General features: G+C 46.6%; 1 protein-coding gene across 1 annotated transcript in view; it reads left to right on the top strand.

Moving 5' to 3' along the window:
* LOC112071661 (angiomotin-like 2a) overlaps nucleotides 1-6,568 on the top strand; it is a 13,501-nt gene extending 6,933 nt beyond the window's left edge. Inside the window, exons 4-7 of the mRNA XM_024139090.1 lie at nucleotides 884-1,028; nucleotides 1,254-1,346; nucleotides 4,095-4,232; nucleotides 6,339-6,568. Of these exons, the coding sequence (XP_023994858.1) occupies nucleotides 884-1,028; nucleotides 1,254-1,346; nucleotides 4,095-4,232; nucleotides 6,339-6,568 (606 nt within the window). The remainder of the gene's footprint in view (nucleotides 1-883; nucleotides 1,029-1,253; nucleotides 1,347-4,094; nucleotides 4,233-6,338) is intronic.
* Nucleotides 6,569-19,028: the final 12,460 nt, after the last annotated feature.

The following is a 19,028-nucleotide window of genomic DNA, read 5'->3' as shown; positions in this document are numbered from 1 at the left end:
TTATTTTAGTAACAGACAGAGACTCATTTACAGGTTATTTTAGTAACAGACAGAGACTCATTTACAGGTTATTTTAGTAACAGACAGAGACTCATACACAGTTTATTTTAGTAACAGACAGAGACTCATACACAGGTTATTTTCACATCTGAAAGTACATTGAGAAGACACTTTCGTCTGTCTTTTCATTCAGACTCCTCTACCTTCCACACACACAACTCTTTTCACATGGAAGCTTATGACTACATTCCTTAAAACTTTATTTGCTACTTGTGGGGATTGTCATGCATGTGCTTGCTACCTGATAGTGTCTTATTAACACATTCTGTTGAAGGCACTAGTAGTGCTCCTGTTTTCAGAGACTGGACTGTCCTCTATATCTCTGGCTCCTTTGTCCTCCTGCCCCTCCTGTTCCTCTTCCTCCTTATCCTGCTCCTCCTCCTCCACGTTGGCAGAATGCCACGGGGAGAGATGAACGCCCAGACACGTGGGACTCATAACCGCTCAGTCAGGAATGTGGATTCCCACTTCTCTTTAAAGAGCAGAGTGTTAGTCGTTTGCTTAGGGCACACTGCAGTACTTACACAATGAGCAGGCCAGACAAGCAATTCACATGTCTCATAGGTTCTGTATGACATCATAGTCTCGTGAGACCACGGATCTCTTTAGGGTCAGCTCTTAAATCCTGCGTTTTTTTTTAATGCTGCTTTTCCACTGTCAGGACTTTGGACCAGAGTTTTCAGGCTTTTATGTTTCCACATCTGAGGCCTGCCCCCCCCCCCCAAAAAAAGCCCCTCAACATGTGACCACTGTTGGGGATGAGCTGTGTTTAAAGCTAGAGACCCTCAGACTGACAGTGTCCTCCTCTTGTGTTTCCGTCCAGCTGGAAGTAGAGATCCAGAAGATATCTGAGGCCTACGAGACCCTGATGAAGGGCTCAGCCAAGAGAGAGACCCTGGAGAAAACCATGAGGAACAAACTGGAGTCAGAGATCAAGAGACTACACGACTTCAACAGAGACCTCAGAGGTAAGGCTACCAGCGGCTAGATGCTAATGCTAACACAGTTAGTCATTGTAAATAAGAATCTTTTTTGTTGTTGTTGATGGACTTACCTGTACAAAATAAAGCTAAAGGCTTAATAACCAGGAGCAGGGAGCCCTTGTGGTTTAAGTATGTCTCTCCCCACAATAAGTAGTAATAGATAGCTAGATGTTAATCGATCTCCCTCCCCTCTCTCTCTTCCACCTGTAGATCGTCTGGACACTGCTACAAAACAGCGAGTAACCAAAGATGTTGAATCTGCCAACCAGAAGCAGCAAGCCTTCGCCAAGCTCCTCGAACAAAGTAAGTCGACATCGGATGCCTCCCCAAACATGAGAGAGAGGAACGAGGAAACACTGACTTTCTTCTTGGTTATTTGCAATTCATAATCTCTTGACCTTCTGTAGAGGCAAGGAACTGCACTGGGCAAGAGGGATTGTTTTCAGATCCTGTTTTGTGAAACAGTCACCCTGGCATTATGTAAACAGTCACCCTGGCATTATGTAAACAGTCACCCTGGCATTATGTAAACAGTCACCCTGGCAGTCTGTGGCAGGCTATGACTGATTTCTCCGCCACATTAATATGGTCTGTTGTGTTGTGTTGTGTTGTGTTGTGTTGTGGGGATGAGGCCAGAGGGTACATTCCCTTCTCCTCCCTCCCACCCGGCCTGCTAACAGAGTCGCTCTTGGCACTTGAACACCAGCCATTATTCACAGCCCTTAGTAGTAGCAGCAGCAGCAGCAGCAGCAGTAGTAGCAGCAGTAGTAGTAGCAGCAGCAGCAGTAGTAGTAGTAGTAGTAGTAGTAGTAGTAGTAGTAGTAGTAGTAGTAGTAGCAGTAGTAGCAATAGTAATAGTAGTAATAGTAGTAATAATAGTAATCATAGTAGTAGTAGTAGTAGTAGTAGTAATAGTAGTAGTAGTAGTAGTAGTTAGTATAGTAGTAGTAGTATAGTAGTAGTAGTAGGTAGTAGTGTAGTAGTAGCTACTCGTAGTAGGTAGTAGCTACTCGTAGTAGTAGTAGTAGTAGTAGAGTAGTAGTAGTAGTAGTAGTAGTAGTAGTAGTAGTAGTAGTAGTAGTAGTAGTAGCAGTAGTAGTAGTAGTAGTAGTAGTAAGTAGTAGTAGTAGTAGTAGTAGTAGTAGATGTAGTAGTAGTAGCTACTCTAGTAGTAGTAAGTATAGTAGCTACTCGTAGTAGTAGTAGCTACTCGTAGTAGTAGTAGTAGTAGTAGTAGTAGTAGTAGTAGTAGTAGTAGTAGTAGTAGTAGTAGTAGTAGTAGTAGCTACTCGTAGTAGTAGTAGCTACTCGTCTGGAGTCCAAACAGGATACAAACACAACAAATAATATAGATAAATATACAGCACTAGATTTACATTACAATTTAGTCATTCAGCAGATCTCCCATCGGGAGCAACCCACAGCTAGTGCATTCATCTTAAGATAGCCAGGCGAGACAACAACATGTCACAGTTGTTATCCCAACCCACGTATCACATGACACTACATAATACAATAACAAATATATTTTTAAAAAACATCTGTGTATCTTCAAGTTCCCGTTGTGCCGTAATGTGTGTTTTTTAACCTGGTTTTATGGGTAGTTGAGTTACCTGGGGGTTGGCAAAGAGTTCCCATGTAGTCATGGATCTATTTAATACTGGTGTGTTTCACATCCTATGTTCTAGACCTGCGGGACTGTGAAGAGACCTCTGATTAACAGTCAATGTAGCCTGATTCCTATACATTTTATTTGGGGAGTGTGGGGGGGGGGGGGGGGGGGCATTTCAGGCTGTTCAGGTTCACTGGAATGTCCCCTCCCCCTCTGCTTCCGCACTCCACAGCACCCTGACTCCTGGACAGAGACTGTATCTCTCTATCTTTGGCATTTTGTTACCTCAGTATGTGAAGTAGACTGGTCAGTTTGTGATCAGGTTAGCCCGACTCTTCAATGCTGTTATTGTCTAGCATTTTGGCAAAAGGAACTGCACGCATTTTGTGTTAAAACTTCCCCACTATTATTTTAGCGAACTTGGTAATTTGTATTTGAGAATGAACTTATTAAGTCAGCTTAAAGTGCGTCCTTATGCGGCAGAATAACAACGTTCAATTGAAACTGTCACACTACCCTGCCTGTTGGCCCTCCAAGGAAGCAATGATACCCTCTGAGGAATGTTCAATTGGTGGGGTTAGAGAAGGTGTTACTGCTTGTGTCTTATGATGAATTATGAAGCCATAACAAAACAGAAGCTGCATATGAGAGGAAAAACACACTATAGTTGGACATGTGTTGACAACTAACATGCAAAACCTTTACATGTTGCTCTCTGGTTGTGTAACCCTGACTTTTAAATGAGGTTTAAGCGGCCCATCTTGCTTTCTAGTTATCTCGTCCTCTCTGTATAAGTTTTGTCTTTAATAAATGTAGCTGACGGGGACATTACAGTTGGTGTCAGGCTATTTGGATGGCTTTGAATGACAGTCTACAAAAGAAAGATTTGTGTTTGGACTGTTGACCCGTTTACGACAACTACAACTAAAGTGACTGTTAGGCTAAGGCATTCCTCAGGTATTAACCTCAGACAAACACCCCCCCCGGAGAAAGATTAATGTTCACCTCCCCGTAGAGTTCACAGTACCACAACTGTTGAAGTGGAAACTCTCTTACATTCTTAAGAATCCGTTTATGGACTAACTGAGTTAACTGAATGGAATCCAATGAAGATACTCTGGGAATGGGTGCGTTTCTGAGGATCTACTCACTGAGAGATCATGTGATAGGTAACATCTGTAGCGGCCATTATCCTAACATATTCATACGTATCCTCCCCTCTTTTCCTCTCTCCTCTCTCTTCCCTCTCTCTCTCTCTCTCTCTACTCCTCTCTCTCTCTCTCTCTCTCTCTCTCTCTCTCCCTCTCTCCTTTACCTCTCCTCTCTCCTCTCTCTTCTCTTTCCCTCTCTCTCTCTCTCTCTCTCTTCTCTCTACACTCTCTCTCTTCTCTCTACCCTCTCTCTCTCTACCTCTCTCCTCTCTCTCTCTCTCTCCTTAGATGAGGAGCAGCAGCGGGAGGTGCAGCGTCTGCGTGGCTCCGGGGAGGGAGTGGCTTCGGCGCCGGGAGGTTATGGATGGCCCTGGGGTCGCAGAGACCCGAACTTGGCCCTGGAGGAGGAGCTTATGGGAAGAGGGCGTACGTAGAGAAGGTTGAGCGGCTGCAGAGTGCCCTGGGCCCACTACAGGCAGCCTGTAGAAGAGAGAAGCCCTGAACGTGAGGCTGAAGGACCAGGCTTGGAGCAGGAGCATGAAGAAGCCTCCGATCAGCAAGGTGAGCAGGAGAGGAGACACGACGTTGAGCACGCAACACCACACACACGACACACACCACTACACCACACGACCGCACAACACCACACAGCCACACACACCACCACCTCACAGGTACACACACACACACCACACACACACATCACACACCACCACACACAACACACAACACACACCACACACACACAACACACACACACACACACACACAACACACACACCACACACACACCACACACACACACACACATCCACACACACACACACACACACACACATATGTATTGCACTTAAGTGCTGCCTTCATGATCCACACTTGACACTGTCATATTTGACAAACTCCAAAGCTGTGTTGTAGTGTTAAACCAGTCTTACAAAACTAAGATCTATCCTCTGTACGTTTTGAAACATTCTCCATTACCTTATTTTCTAACCACAACCCCTTCTTCGTTCAGTTTGTCAGTCCCACAGCGACGGCTAGCGGTCCTGGCCTTCTCTCTCTGCTTGTGTGCTGTGAGTCCATGGTGTCTGACATGCAAGCAGCTGGCTAGAGAGAAAGAGAGGACCTGGCTGCTGGAGGCTGACATCACACACTGGGAACAGAATCAGTACTGGAGAGGAGCACCATGAGGCAGTTCGCTATGGACGCAGCCAGACCGCCCGCAGCTCAGAGAGACAGCAGCTCATCAAACACTCACCCAACAACAGCATTCAACGACCACACTGCCCCAGCCTACAGACATCAGGAGATGGAGAACAGTACATACGTCTACTTAGCCCTTTCTCCTGTTCAATCTTCTCAAGCTGGATGACACAAAATCGCATCTGGACAGTTACATTATGTAAATCTCTTGTATTGTATGTGTCTCTTATGAATCTCTAGCGCTGCACTCCAGCTACTGAGAAGGACGCCAGTGATCATGGGTGTACTATGTCTTACGTCACATAGAGAGGTCAGGCCCTCCGCCCTGCCAGGTCCGTCCCGGCTGCCATCAGCACGCTGCCAACGCCTCAAACATCCACTCCTTCAATGGCACAGTGGAGCGACCCATCTGGGGAAAAGTGAGAGCGCTATAGCCAAGGCCATACATTCATGTCAGGAAGATTATGGTCCTCATCCCAAATTACGCCTACAGTTAGTGCACTACTTTTGAACCAGTGCTGCCAATGAACCCTATTCCCTATATAGTGACACTACTTTGTGACGAAGCCCGTATGGAACCTTATTCCCTATTAGTAGTTGTGCACTACTTTTGTCAAGGGTCCATAAGTTCTGGTCAAAAGTAGGCTGTACGTATGTTAGGGCAGTGGGTGGGGGGTGGGGGGGGGGGCATTCGGGACGCAGATGGAAAAAGTAGGAGAAGACAGAGATGATCAGGAAGTTCACGTGGGAGCCTAGAGTTCAGTGCAGATATAGCTACTTCCTGAAGAATCTGGAGAATTATGACATCGCTCTGTCTTCTTCTTTTTAGTCTTCTGGGGGGGGGGGGTCACAGTTCATAACACCTGGAGGAATGTCAGTTCTAAAAACAGCCTATTAACTCTGAGACAACTGGCGGGCTGCTTAGTGTCGCCAGGCAGAATGTGGCACTTCTTAAAAAAACCTAGAGTTTGGGGAGAGGACCCAGTGAGGGGACATTCATCAAATAGATGACTGCATATTTTAGTAACAGAATGCATGTACAGTATGTCATCTCCGCTCCGGGACAGACGCTCTGCAATAGACGTGGCAGAGAAGCTCACACAACAGATGTCAATTAACCAACTTCATCTTGTTGTCTGTGATCTTGTAATTAACCAGCTTCCTCTTGTTGTCTGTGATCTGGTAATTAACCAGCTTCCTCTTGTTGTCTGTGGTCTGGTAATTAACCAGCTTCCTCTTGTTGTCTGTGATCTGGTAATTAACCAATTTCCTCTTGTTGTCTGTGATCTGGTAATTAACCAGCTTCCTCTTGTTGTTTGTGTTTTGTAGGAAAGAGCCTCTCTGATGACCAGACGGCTGCTGCAGTGTCTCCTCTGTCCCGGCCCCCCCACCAACACCCCCGCGCCCCCCTGGCCCTGCCTCTCCCCTACTCCGAGCCCCAGAGAAGGGACTGCAGCAGCCAGTGTGATAGTGATGTCCCAGCCCAGAAGGCTGACCTCACAGTGGATCTTCCCAGCAGTTCAGACACTGCAACAGCCGTGGTAGAAATCCTTATTTAACAAACATTGAACTGTGGATGGACAGTGATAATACGGTCGATGACCGAGAGACCTTCCTGTCCTGTATATCCCACCCAGCGAGAAGAAGACAGCCTGCCTGTCCGTCTGTTTCTGGTCAGACTGGCCTCCAGATGAACAGAAGGACACTTCCTTTGAAGACAGACGGACAGTTTGGAGACGGACATGTGCTTCCTACCTACCTACCACCCACCCACCCACCCACCCACCAAGGAGGAGGAGGAGGAGGAGGAGAAGGAGGAGGAGGAGAAGGAGGAGAGGAGAGGAGGAGAGGAGGAGGAGGAGGAGAAGAAAGGAGGAGAAGGAGGAGAAGAAGGAGGAGGAGAAGGAGGGGAGAAGGATGGTAAGGAATGGGCACTTTGATGAGCTACAAGCTGCTACTATTCCACACAGAGCACTCAAAGATAATACCCCGAAGGAGCCTGTCAGAGAAGTTATTAGTTGTCTCCCACAAAGCGCGCGAAGGAATGGGGCGGAAAGGTTCTATAATCCTGTTTAGGCGCGATAAGAAACACTTTAAGCCATACACTCCACAAGAGCTGGAATTTACGGATAGAGTGGCCAGATAAAATACAACATGCTAATAGAAAACAAAGCAAAAGCCAGAACCGTGACGGTTGGTGTTCGCCAAAATGTCATGTGAGAGACTACTCCGCTAGCACGGATGATTTTTATCATGTGTGAAACGATATGTGCCATTGCTTGAGTCAAAGTAGCTGACCACACTGGTTCTAGTCGCAAATGACGGAAAACAGATATGCAGTATGAATAGATAGATGGTAACTTAGAACACTAGGCAAGGAGCTGTTTTGTGAGCGCAATTCGAAACGGAGAAAAGAATCGCAAGATGCTAGACTCGCCAAGCCAAAGACAAACGCCAACAGACAGACAGAACACGCTGCTAACTAAAGCTCCCCAAAACCAAACACACAACACTATTCTAAGAACAAGAACACGTCACAGTCACCAATCTCATCCTATCACGCAGCAGCACTTAAACAATGGAAGTATAAAGACAGATCCAGGTATAGTGAAGCAAGCCTCAATATACTCGCAGGAGAGTACATACAGCAGAAGTATATATATCTAACAATCTGGCCTATTGATTATCTATGCTGCAAGTGCTGGTCCAAGCGAGAGTAAGAGACAATGGAAAGGCCTTGGCGCCTATGTACATTTGACAGGGAAATCTTAGATGAGCGGCTTAGAAAGACCTGTTAGGTCATCTTTCCTCTGCAAGAGTATGTGAGAACGTGAGCGTGGCGAGGTTCCACCTTCCAGCAGGACAAGGTATGTGGACGCCACTACCTGGCAAGCTACGCTTAACAGCACTAACTACAAAGGCGACTAGGAGAGCAAGATGGACCATTTAAAGAGGGGAAACAGTACTCATTCCTTATATCTCTTATTACAATTAGCCTTAAGTTGGCCTCCAGAAAAGAGCGCGACGAGAAGACCCCACCCTCAAGGTTCGGAAATTTGCAGAGCATATCTACACTCTTTTGCTTGCGTGATGACTAAAGATTGCGCACACCCAGCCAGGAAACCATCCCCAACTTCTAACAGGACAGCTTCTGCCAGTTGGCTTCTGAAGTGTTATTGTCTTGTCTCAGTTGGTTAGAAAGGTGAGCCCGATAAGATAAGGTAAGCCCAGTATGGTAGGGTAAAGTAAAAGTATGGGTAGGGTAGCGTACGGTAGGGTATGTGGGATGTTGGTAGGTGGGTGGTGGAGTAGTGGTAGTGCTGTCTCTCATAGATGGAAGCACATAGGTGGCCGTCCTTTGCCACGCAATACTGTTCTCGTACTAGTTTCTTCAGCAAGAAAAATGTAACCTTAACGTGGTTGTCGCATCCGCTGAAAGAGCCCAGTACTGAAACCAAAACAGGTTTATAATCTATCATCTCTCCTCTCTTCTGTAAGAGTAATGCAACGGATTACTAAACAGAGAGATCATTGTAACCAGATCTCTAACGTTACATTCGACTCTTTATTTATTCAGCGTTGTCCCATCTCACATGCTACATTTGGTTTTGGTGGTTACACCATAAAATCCAAGATTATCAATACAGTACACTGGCTGTGCCTAGGGATGTGCGATTTCCAACTGCTAAGGGAAGATTTCTCACTGGGGAGGGCAGTCAGTGCGCTTGTACTGGGCTTAAGGACTACTCAAACCTAATACTACAATCATGGCGCTGCATGACAACGTATCCCTTCCCTGGCCGAGACTCGGTATAAAGATAGCCGAATGAGATTGGCAAAGTGGTCCCGTACTACATACTCTAGAGGCGAGAATAGTGGTAGGGAGGAAATGCCGAACCGGACAGAGTGAGGACACTTTGCAAATCAAAGCCGTCTCTTCTGCCAAAGGCCCACTGTGTCATAGCTATGGAGCGCTGCCTTTTTCCTCTATCAAATACGAACACAAACCAACAGACGGCTGAATGAGATAGCCTGGCTGATTAAAACCCTTACCAAGATCACAGAACAAAATCAAGGGGGAAGCCTGGTAAAGTACAACGATCACACCGACAACAAGATCGGAACTTGGTGTAGAGTGACCCATCTCGTGTCTGTAAGTTGAAGGTGCCCACCCCCATCCCTGCCTATACCGTCTCTATTGCAGAGCGTCTGTTCCCCGGTACGAACGAGATGGACAGTTGACAACCCCCTTGATATCATGCATTCTTGTCTCCACGAAGGAGCCCCCTGATCCAATAGCGTAAAGAGTTCTAGTCTCATTTAAACGAGATATGATTCCACAACAGCACTGGGATCCTGCTCCCCAAAACTTCAAGGTTTTTTTAAAGAAGTGGCCACCCAGATTCTGGCTGGCGACGACTAAGCAAAGCCCAAGCCAGGTGTCTCAAGAGAGTTCAATAGAGGCTGTTTTTCTAGCATTCTTTGACATTCCTCCAGGTGTTTATGACACCTGTTGGACCCCCCCCCCCGAAGACCTAAAAAATCGAACCTAAAAGATCAGAGAGCAGATTCAAAGCAATCTCGGCGGAGATTTCTTGCAGCGGAAGGGCACTAGACGACTAATCCATCCCTATCAGCGCACTGGAGACTACGTAGGCCGCGTGACTCGAGCGGCTTTGAACTATCCCAATAGCTTTGTATCGATCCTTTGTCACCCTTCAATCCTACTTATCCATCTGACATCCGGAATTGCCCCCCCCCCCACACCTCAGTCCTCAACTCGCATGGACCACTTCTAACTTATAAATAGTAACGAATTCAAATGACACTTTGTAATTTAGTATTACCTTATCTATAACACCTCTTCTGGCTCCACATAGGGGTGTACACACGTATTAGGACATCATAACAAAGTCCATGTGCCTACTAGTTAGTAGGGTAATAAAATGGTAAATTATGCGTCTTATCAGGCGAGATTCGTGCTCGTGGTCACAAATGATCTAGTGAGTGCTACTAAGCCCTACTATAGGAAGCTAGGGTCCATAGTGGCACTCGGTCAAATAGGTAGTTAGACACTATGTCAGAGGACATGGGTGAGCCAATCTCTTGATGGTGGTCAGACCACAATGGACTTTTCTGTTATTTCTGGAATCATTTTTCATGGGTCTAATAACAGGACAGTAGACACATTTTACAGGTTATTAGAACAGACAGAGTAAAGAATAATCTTCTTGACATGCTGCAATTAGTCAAATCAGCCTGGCTATTTTAGTATATACAAGACACAGACCTTCTCAATTCCTACCAGTTTCCCCAGAGTGGGGTTAGTCCTCCAACTTGTGTAATCAAGCACATCTGAAGAGCAAGAACTCGATGTACAGGTTATTTGTTAGTGAAGCAGACAGCAGAGCTCATTTACAGGTATTTTAGCTAACAGACAGAGACTCATTTACGACAGGTTAGCATTATTAGTAACAGGTGCACATGATGGACTAGAGGGCATACAACGGACCTGAGCAGTGGTAGGTTTCCAGCATCTGAAGTACATTGAGGAGACACTTTCGTCTGGCCTTCTTTCATCTACAGAGCTCCTCTTAGTGAGCAGCCTTTCACCACAGCGCGGTATCCAGACCCGCATGCTTGATACTACAACATCCCTGATTCACTGCACCGTCTATGACCAGCGTTGAGCTGTGACTACATTCCTTTAAAACTTTATTGCTATTGTGGGGATTGTCATGGCATGGGCTGGCTAACCGGATAGTGTCTTATTAACACATTCTTGGAAGGAAAAACGTAGTAGTTGCCATCCTTGTGTTCAGTCAGACTGATCGTCCGTACTATACATTCTCATGGCATCCTTGTGTATGCCTCCTGCCCCTCCAGTTCTACATCACTCTATACCTCCGATATCCTTTATGCCACTCCTCCTATGACACATCGGAATCTTGGACCAGGAATTGACCATCGCGTTGTGTGTGTCATTCTCCATTGAGAAGAGTGGAACAGAGAGAAAGGCTAAGGTATGAGCGTATAAGGTGTGTACCTGGTTTGTTCTCCATCGTCCTGATGTACTTGAGTAGGCTGGTGGTAGCAGTGGTCAGTCTGAGGCTGCTCACGTGTTGGGTGACAGGGTTGATCGATGCTTGCTGACTCTACCTCTGAGCCGCACGGCCCGCAGGTCCTACTTCCCATAGGCTGCGATCACCCACCCCACCCCCCCCCCCCCCCGCCCACCCCCCCCCCCCCCCCTCCCACCCCCCCCCGCCCCCCCCCCCCCCTCACAGCGACACCTGCCTCATGGTCGCTCTCTCAGGTACCTTTAGGCATCGGCTCCACAGAGAGCGCTCTCATAAGTCAGAGCGCGTCCAATGTAGGCCAGAGACTCCTTCCCACTCCTTTTCTCTCCTCATACAGCGCATGCGTGCATGCTGTAGTACAAGACTAGCCAGTCAGTTTTGGAACTGCTCTATAGCAAGCAGGCACATCGACGTACTGACCACAAATGAAGGGCAGGCGGCAGCGCAAGCACCGACAGCCAGGCGCTGTCAATTGCACAATGCTCAGTAGGGACTGGACATACATTCTGTCGAACTGAATGAAAAGGATTGCATGATATTGGTCTCGTGATTAGAAGAAATCTACAGGTGAATGGGAGAATTCGTTTTCTCAACAATTTCAGGTGGACGATGCGGGTCGAGGTCTGGTCTTTTGTCTATAGAATCCTTGACATGTGGTGTTTTTATTCACTATTTTCAATGCTGACTGTTTCCACTGTGCAGGTAGCGTTTAGTACCTCGAAGTTTTCAGCTTTATATGTATTACACAATCTGAGGCCTGCCATGCCCCCCGTGTCCCGAGCGTTCGCTCGCCATCCCTCCCCGCAAAAGCCCCTCGAACCACTAGCAATCGCATTCCACTTGTAGGAGGGATTGAGCTGAGTTAAAAGCTTAACGATTAGGGTGATGTGTGTGTAGTCGCGCTCAGGAGCTGACTGGTGTCCTCGCTCTGTCTACGCTGGCTGATGCCTGCTACCTTGGTTGGTGGGGTGATGAGGTCGTGTGTTTGTTTTAAGTGATGAAGTAGCCTCGTGCTAGACTTGACTAGTGGTGTGTCCGTCGCTTCGTTGTGGTGTGTGTTTGCCGTCGCAGCTGTTGTGTGTGGGATGAGTGGTGTTTAGTGGTAGATTCCTAGAAGATTATCTAGGCCTACAGCAGACCCTGCAGTGAAATGTAATCCGGTCTTCGTGCTAGCCATATATGTAGAGTAGATGCTAGCTGCTGTTGGGTAGGAGATAGAGCTGCTGATGAGGCATCCAAATCGTCGTGGCAGTGCCGTGCTGCGTAAGCCGATGAAACAAGATGAGCATAGGTGTCCGTAGCGTAGTGCGTGCGTCAACGATGAGAGCCCTCAGAGGTGTGTGTGTGGTGTTAGATGCGGGCTGTGACTCTAGCCGTGCTCTCCAACGGTCAGTGTGCTGAATGCTCTTCAGTGACTTCCTGCAACATCACCAGTTAGGCATTGTGACTGAATCTAAGGAAGTGCTCTTCGCTTTCGCTGTCCGTTAACCAGCCGTTGATGGATCCTCTTACGCTGTATACATAATGTTTAAACAAAAGGGTCTTCAACATACTGCTCGATCTGATCACATGCGCCTGCCTGTAGCTTGGAATCCAACACAGAGGCACTCTAGCGAGCCGGGACCTCCTCATAACTCTTCTGCTTTAAGTACGATATTCCTGCCTCTCTTCCACACAATAAGTCAGTCTATAAAGACTCACTCCTGCAAGTGGCCAAGTCTACGAGGTGACTGTGCGTCGTACCTCTCGAATCGTCGCCTCAGCTCCAGCATCACTCCTCTCCGGCGTCCGCCCGACAAGCTAGCGTCCTCCCGAGCCATCGCACGACTCTGGCTGCGACCTCCCGCTGCTGACCTTCCTATCCTAAGGAGAGAAACAGCGGAAGGAGAGAGAGAGAGAAAGTAGACCAATAGAGAGAAGAGAAGAGTTGGGAATCTGCAACCAGAGAGAGGCAGAAGCAAGGGCTCTATGATTCGAGACCAGAGAGCAGAAAAAGCTGGTCCATCGGAACCAAAGTAAGTCGACGATCGGATGCCTCCAGCCAGAAAGAAACGCGGATTGGAAGAGAGGTAGAGTGGAAACGAGGTAGCTGGAGAGTGTGTGAGGAGAGGATATTCACATGACTGTTTACTGTTGGCTTGCTGTTTATTTTGAGCAATTCTATAATCTCTTGACCTTCTGTAGAGCAAGGAACTAGCATGGGCCAAGGAGGGAAATTGTTTTAACGACAGAATCCTGATTTGGTGAAACAGTCACCCTGCAATAGAAACAGTCACCTTGGCATTTATGTTACAACAGTCACCCTGGCATTAATGGAAACGTCACCCTGGCCAGTCGGTGGCAGGCTTATGACGATTTTCACTCCGCCACATTATTATGGGGTCTGTTGTTGTGTTGGGTGTGTTGTCTGTGGGAATTGGAGGCAAGGAAGTACTCCCTTCTGCTGCGCACCACACATTAACAGAATCCGCAACGCGGCCGGGCTGGAAAATGCAAGCAGGTCCAACGCATTGTCAATGAGCGCACATTAGAGGAGAGCACCAGCCATATTCACAGCCCCTTAAAGACTGTAGCAGGAGAGGCGAAGAGAGCAGCACAAGAAGCAACGCTAACGAGGGCAGCCCAGCAGTGAGGGTAGGCCTGCAGAGTGAGTTACAGCAGCGTGAAGCGAGCCAGCCGAGTGAGATACCAGGAAGGTGAAGTGCCAGGTAGCTAGAATGAGCGAGTAGTAGTAGTAGTTAGTAAGTGAGGAGTAGCAGTGATACAATATAAAGTATAATGAGTAGGTAATAATGAGGTATGCATAGTAGTAAGTAGTGAGTAGTGAGTATGAATAGTAGTGAATGAGAGTTAGAGTAGTGGCGAGAAGTGCAGAAAAGGATAAGGTAGTGAGTGAGTAAGAGTAGGTAGTAGTGAGTAGTAGTAGCTACAGTTCGTAGGTGGGAGAGCTACTCGTGAGTAGTGGTTGAGAGTAATAAGGAAGATGAGAGAGTAAGAGTAAGTAGTGGAGAGTAGAGGTAAGTGAAGGGGTAGTAGGAGTAAGTATAGTAGGTAAGAGGAATGCAGGATGAAGGAAGTAGCCAGTAGGGGTAGTGCCGAGTAGTATAGTAGTAGTAGTAGTAGTATAGTGTAGTAGCTACTCGTAGTAGTGAGTAGCTTACTCGTATGAGAAGTAGTAGTAGTAGTCAGAGCTACTCTGTAGTATAGTGAAGTAGCTACGTACGTAGTAGTTAAGTAAGTGGAAGATAGGAAGTGAAATAGTAAGGTAGTAGTAAGCAGGAAGGAGAGGTATGAAGTAGTGAGTGAAATTAGTTAAGTGGGAGAGCAGAGAGAAGAAGAGGGCGAGCCTCACCTGCGCAAGCGTTAGAGTAAGAAAGTCATGAATCATCTCGCTGGGAGTGTCGCAAAATCAGGAAAATCGAGCGCCACTCCCAAACCACAATAGATATAATGTATAAAATACAGCACCTTTAGCTCTTTAATCACTACAGTCTACTACTAAGCTTCACATTGTCCCGAGATGACGGCAAGTATGCTCCGCCTCCCAATCGGAGACCACCACCCGCGCATACATCGCCCTTTAAGTGCGAGTTCCACTAGCTTTAATGCACCAGCCCAGGTGGCCCGACATTAGAGACCCATATCCATTCTAACAACAGGATTTATGCTCATGTATAGCCAGTTGATTATCCCACACTTTACCACGTAACTTCCGGATGCTAAGCATAACCTAGTTTACCAATGAGACAGAGTTTCACAACTTTAATCACGATCATAGATTAACAAGATAATTTTTTTACAAATGAATCTCGCAAACTCTCCGTGTATCGACTTCCGAAGGGGTTCCCGAAATGTGGGTGATGATGCTCGTACAATGTTAGGTTTCTAGTATTTTCTTTAACTTCCGTGCTTTAACGGGTAGTGTTGATTACTGGGGTGGTGGGCAGAAGAGGGTTACCCATGTGGAGTCGATGATCGTGAATTTGAAGATACTGTGTGTTTCGAGCGATCCTAGTCCGTTGGGTGTATGTCCTCTGGAGCGCTTAAAGTGACTGCCTTGAGTTGGGTAAGTGACACTTATAGGAAAGCCCCTCTAACCTAGTCACACTTTTTAGATTAGCTAGTCAGGTTGTTCGTAAAACAGGAGAATTTCAAACAGGTTAGCCCCAACATCTTCTCTGTTTGTTAGCACTGTCCATTCCAAAGCCATCCTCACAATGTTGCCACTACTACCAACCTGTAATATTGTCCCCGTTCCAGTCTTAACATATTTAACAAGATCAGAAGGACGGATATCACAGAGACGGATCTGAGGATAACTTTAGAATATGCAGGACATGGCCGCTAAACGCCCTTCATTTTGAAAACAAGCAGGGGTGTTACACAGAAGGCAGCCGGAAGGGAGGGGGCAACGGGAGTGGTGGAAAGGTTCATATGTCATGTTACAAGAGCTTTGCACCAACATGTCAACATAGTGTGTTTTTCTCACCTCATATCGCACCTCTGTTATCTGTTATGGCTCAAATCTCTCATATTACAGACACAAGCATCGTACAAGGGCCGGCTCTAACCCACAATTGATCACCCCATTCTCCCCCTCTTCGCTCGAGAGCGGTTAATCATGCTCTCTGCGCAGGCGCAACAAGCGTGCAGGCACAGGCGACTCCAGGATGTTGTCCTAGTTCAAGTTTGACGTTGTTTAGTTCTGCCGCTAAGGACCACTTAAGCTGACTTAATATCCTAGCATCTCGAGTTTACCTAGATATCATCAATTCATCTAACTTTAGTTGCATCTGTGTCTAAGATAATACCATGTGGAGGATAGTTTTTAACACAAGCAGATGGTAGTGGCAGAAGTTCCCCAGTTTGTGACCCTAAGGTCAAATGGTATGTGAGCAATATGAACAGCGATGAGAGAGTCTCGGCTAAAACCTGATCACAGTACGTTTTCTGTAACTCTAGAGTCATGACTCACATACTGACCGACTCTCGCATCGCTGGTTATGTGTCTGCATGGTAACTAAAATGCACTATTAGCAGCAAAGATAAAGATGGAGGCAGAGGGAACGTGCCAAGATACAGTCTTCCACTGGGGTTCCATGGGTTGTGTGAAAATCGTCACCCGAACCTATGAGTTGAAGCCGACTCTGTGAGTCGTGTGATACAAAGCAGAGGGGGCGGAGTATTGTTATGTGTGGAAATGAAGCTTACTAATGGTCAGCCTTTAAAGTGGACCTTTTCATTACTCGCAAGGGTAACCTGACAGCCTGAAATGCCCCCCCCCCCCCCCCCCCCCCCCCCCACGACATCCCCAATAAAATGTAGTAGGAAATCAGGCTTACATGACTGTAATCAGAAATAAGGTCTCTTCATACAGTACCCGCAGACGTCTTTTCAGCACAAAATAGGATAGTGAAATCACGAGCCAGTGAGTTAAGATAAAGATCCATGACTAATGTGTGAACCGTCTGTTGGGCCCAATCCCCCAGGCGAGTGTAACTCAAAACTACCCATAAAACCAGGTGAGCTTAACGAAAGACACAACAGGTACGACACACGGGAACACTTGAAGAAGATACTACAGATGTTTTTTAAAAAATAGTTATTTGTGTATGTATTATGTAGCTGTCATTGCTGAACGTGGGTTGGGATAAACTGTGACATGTTGTGTTGGGTCTGCGCCTGGCGCTTCTTAAGATGAATGCACTAGCTGTGGGTTGCTCCCGATGGGCATCTTGCTGAAATGAACTAAATTGTAATGTAATCTAGTGCTGTATATTTATCTATATATTTGTTGTGTTGTATCCTGTTTGGACTCCAGGACGAGTAGCTAACTTACTACTACGAGTAGCTACTTACTACTACTACTACTAGCTACTGACTAGCTACACTACTACTACTACTCACTACTACTACTACCTACTAGCTACGATAGCTACTACACTACGAGTAGCTACTACTTACTTACTACTACTACTACGGGAGTAAGCTACTACTACTACGAGAGCTCACTTACTACTACTACACTACTTACTACTACTACTACATATCACGTTGCTATTACTGACTGACATTACTACAACACTCACTACACTACACACTACGTATACTACTTAACTAACTACTATGACTGTACTTACTACTACTACTACTACGAGTAGCTACTATACTACGAGTAGCGACGTAGCTACTAACTCTACTAGCTACTTACTACTACTACTACTACACCTACACTACTACTAATTACTACTACTACTACTACTACTACTATTGATTACTATTATTACCAACCTATTACTACTATCTTACTATTGCTACTACTGCTACTACTACTACTACTACTACTTGACTACTACTACTACTACTACTACTACCTACTACTGCTGCTGCTGCTACTACTACTGCTGGCTACTACTGCTGCTGCTGCTGCTGCTGCTACTACTAAGGGCTGTGGAATAATGGCTGAGTGTTCAATGCCAAGGCGGACTCTGTTAGCAGGCCGGGTGGAGGGAGCGAGAAGGAATGTACCCTCTGGCTGCATCCCACAAACAACACAACACAACACAACACAGACAGACCATATTAATGTGGCGGAGAAATCAGTCATTAGCCTGCCACAGACTGCCAGGGTGACGTTTTACATAATGCCAGGGTGACTGTTTACATAATGCCAGGGGACTGTTTACATAATGCCAAGGGTGACTGTTCACAAAACAGGACGGGGAAAACAATCCCTCTTGCCCAGTGCAGTTCCTTGCTCGACAGAAGGTCAAGAGATTATGAATGCAAAAACCAAAAGAAAGTCAGTGTTCCTCGTTCCTCTCTCTCATGGTTGTGGGGAGGCATCCGATGTCGACTTACTTGTTCGAAGGAGCTTGGCGAAGCGTTGCTGCTTCTGGTGTGCAGATTCCAACATCTTGGTACTCGCTGTTTAAGTAGCAGTGTTCCAGACGATCTACAGGTGGAAGAGCAGAGAGGAGAGGGAGATCGATTAACATCTAGCTATCTATTATACTTATTTGGGGAAGAGACATACTTAAACCACAAGGGCTCCCTGCTCCTGGTTATTTAAGCCTTTAGCTTTATTTTGTACAGTAAGTCCATCAACAAACAACAAAAAAGATTCTTATTTACAAATGACTACTTGTGTTTAGCATAGCATTAGCGCGCTGGAGGCCTTACCTCTGAGTCTCTGTTGAAGTCGTGAGTCTCTTGACATCTGACTCCAGTTTGTCCTCATGGTTTTCTCCAGGGTTCTTTTCTCTCTTGGCTGAGCCCCATGCAGGGTCTCGTTAGGCCTCAGATATCGTCTGGATCTCTACTTGCAAGCTGGACGGAAACACAAGAGGAGGACACGTCAGCTGAAGGGTTCTCTAGCTTAAAAACCCGCTCATCCCCAACAGGTAGAGATCAGCAGGTAGAGGTAGACACTGTCAGTCTGAGGGTCTCTAGCTTTAAACACAGCTCATCCCCAACAGTGGGTCACATAGTTGAGGGGCTTTTTGGGGGGGGGGGGGGGGGGCAGGCCTCAGATGTGGAAAACAATAAAAGCCTGAAAAACTCTGGTCCAAAGTCCTGACAGTGGAAAAAGCAGCATTAAAAAAAAACGGCAGGATTAAGAGCTGACCCTTAAGAGATCCAATGGGTTCTTCACGAGGACTATGATGTCATACAGAACCTATTGAGACATGTGAATTGCTTGTTCTTTGCCTGCTCATTGTTGTAAGTACTGCAGTGTGCCCCTAAGCAAACGACTAACACTCTGCTGCTTTAAAGAGAAGTGGGAATCCACATTCCTGGACGGAGCGGTTTATGAGTCCCAGCGTGTCTGGGCGTTCACTCTCCCCGTGGCATTCTGCCAACGTGGAGGGAGGAGCAGGATAAGAGAAGAGGAACAGGAGATGGCTGGAGCAAAGGAGCCAGAGAACTATAGAGGTAC

Source organism: Salvelinus sp. IW2-2015, unplaced genomic scaffold (assembly GCF_002910315.2).
Source record: "Salvelinus sp. IW2-2015 unplaced genomic scaffold, ASM291031v2 Un_scaffold1676, whole genome shotgun sequence".
NCBI classification, from domain to species: Eukaryota; Metazoa; Chordata; class Actinopteri; order Salmoniformes; family Salmonidae; genus Salvelinus; species Salvelinus sp. IW2-2015.
The sequence above is the reverse complement of the archived record's forward strand: the minus strand, read 5'-3'. Positions and strand labels throughout refer to the sequence as shown.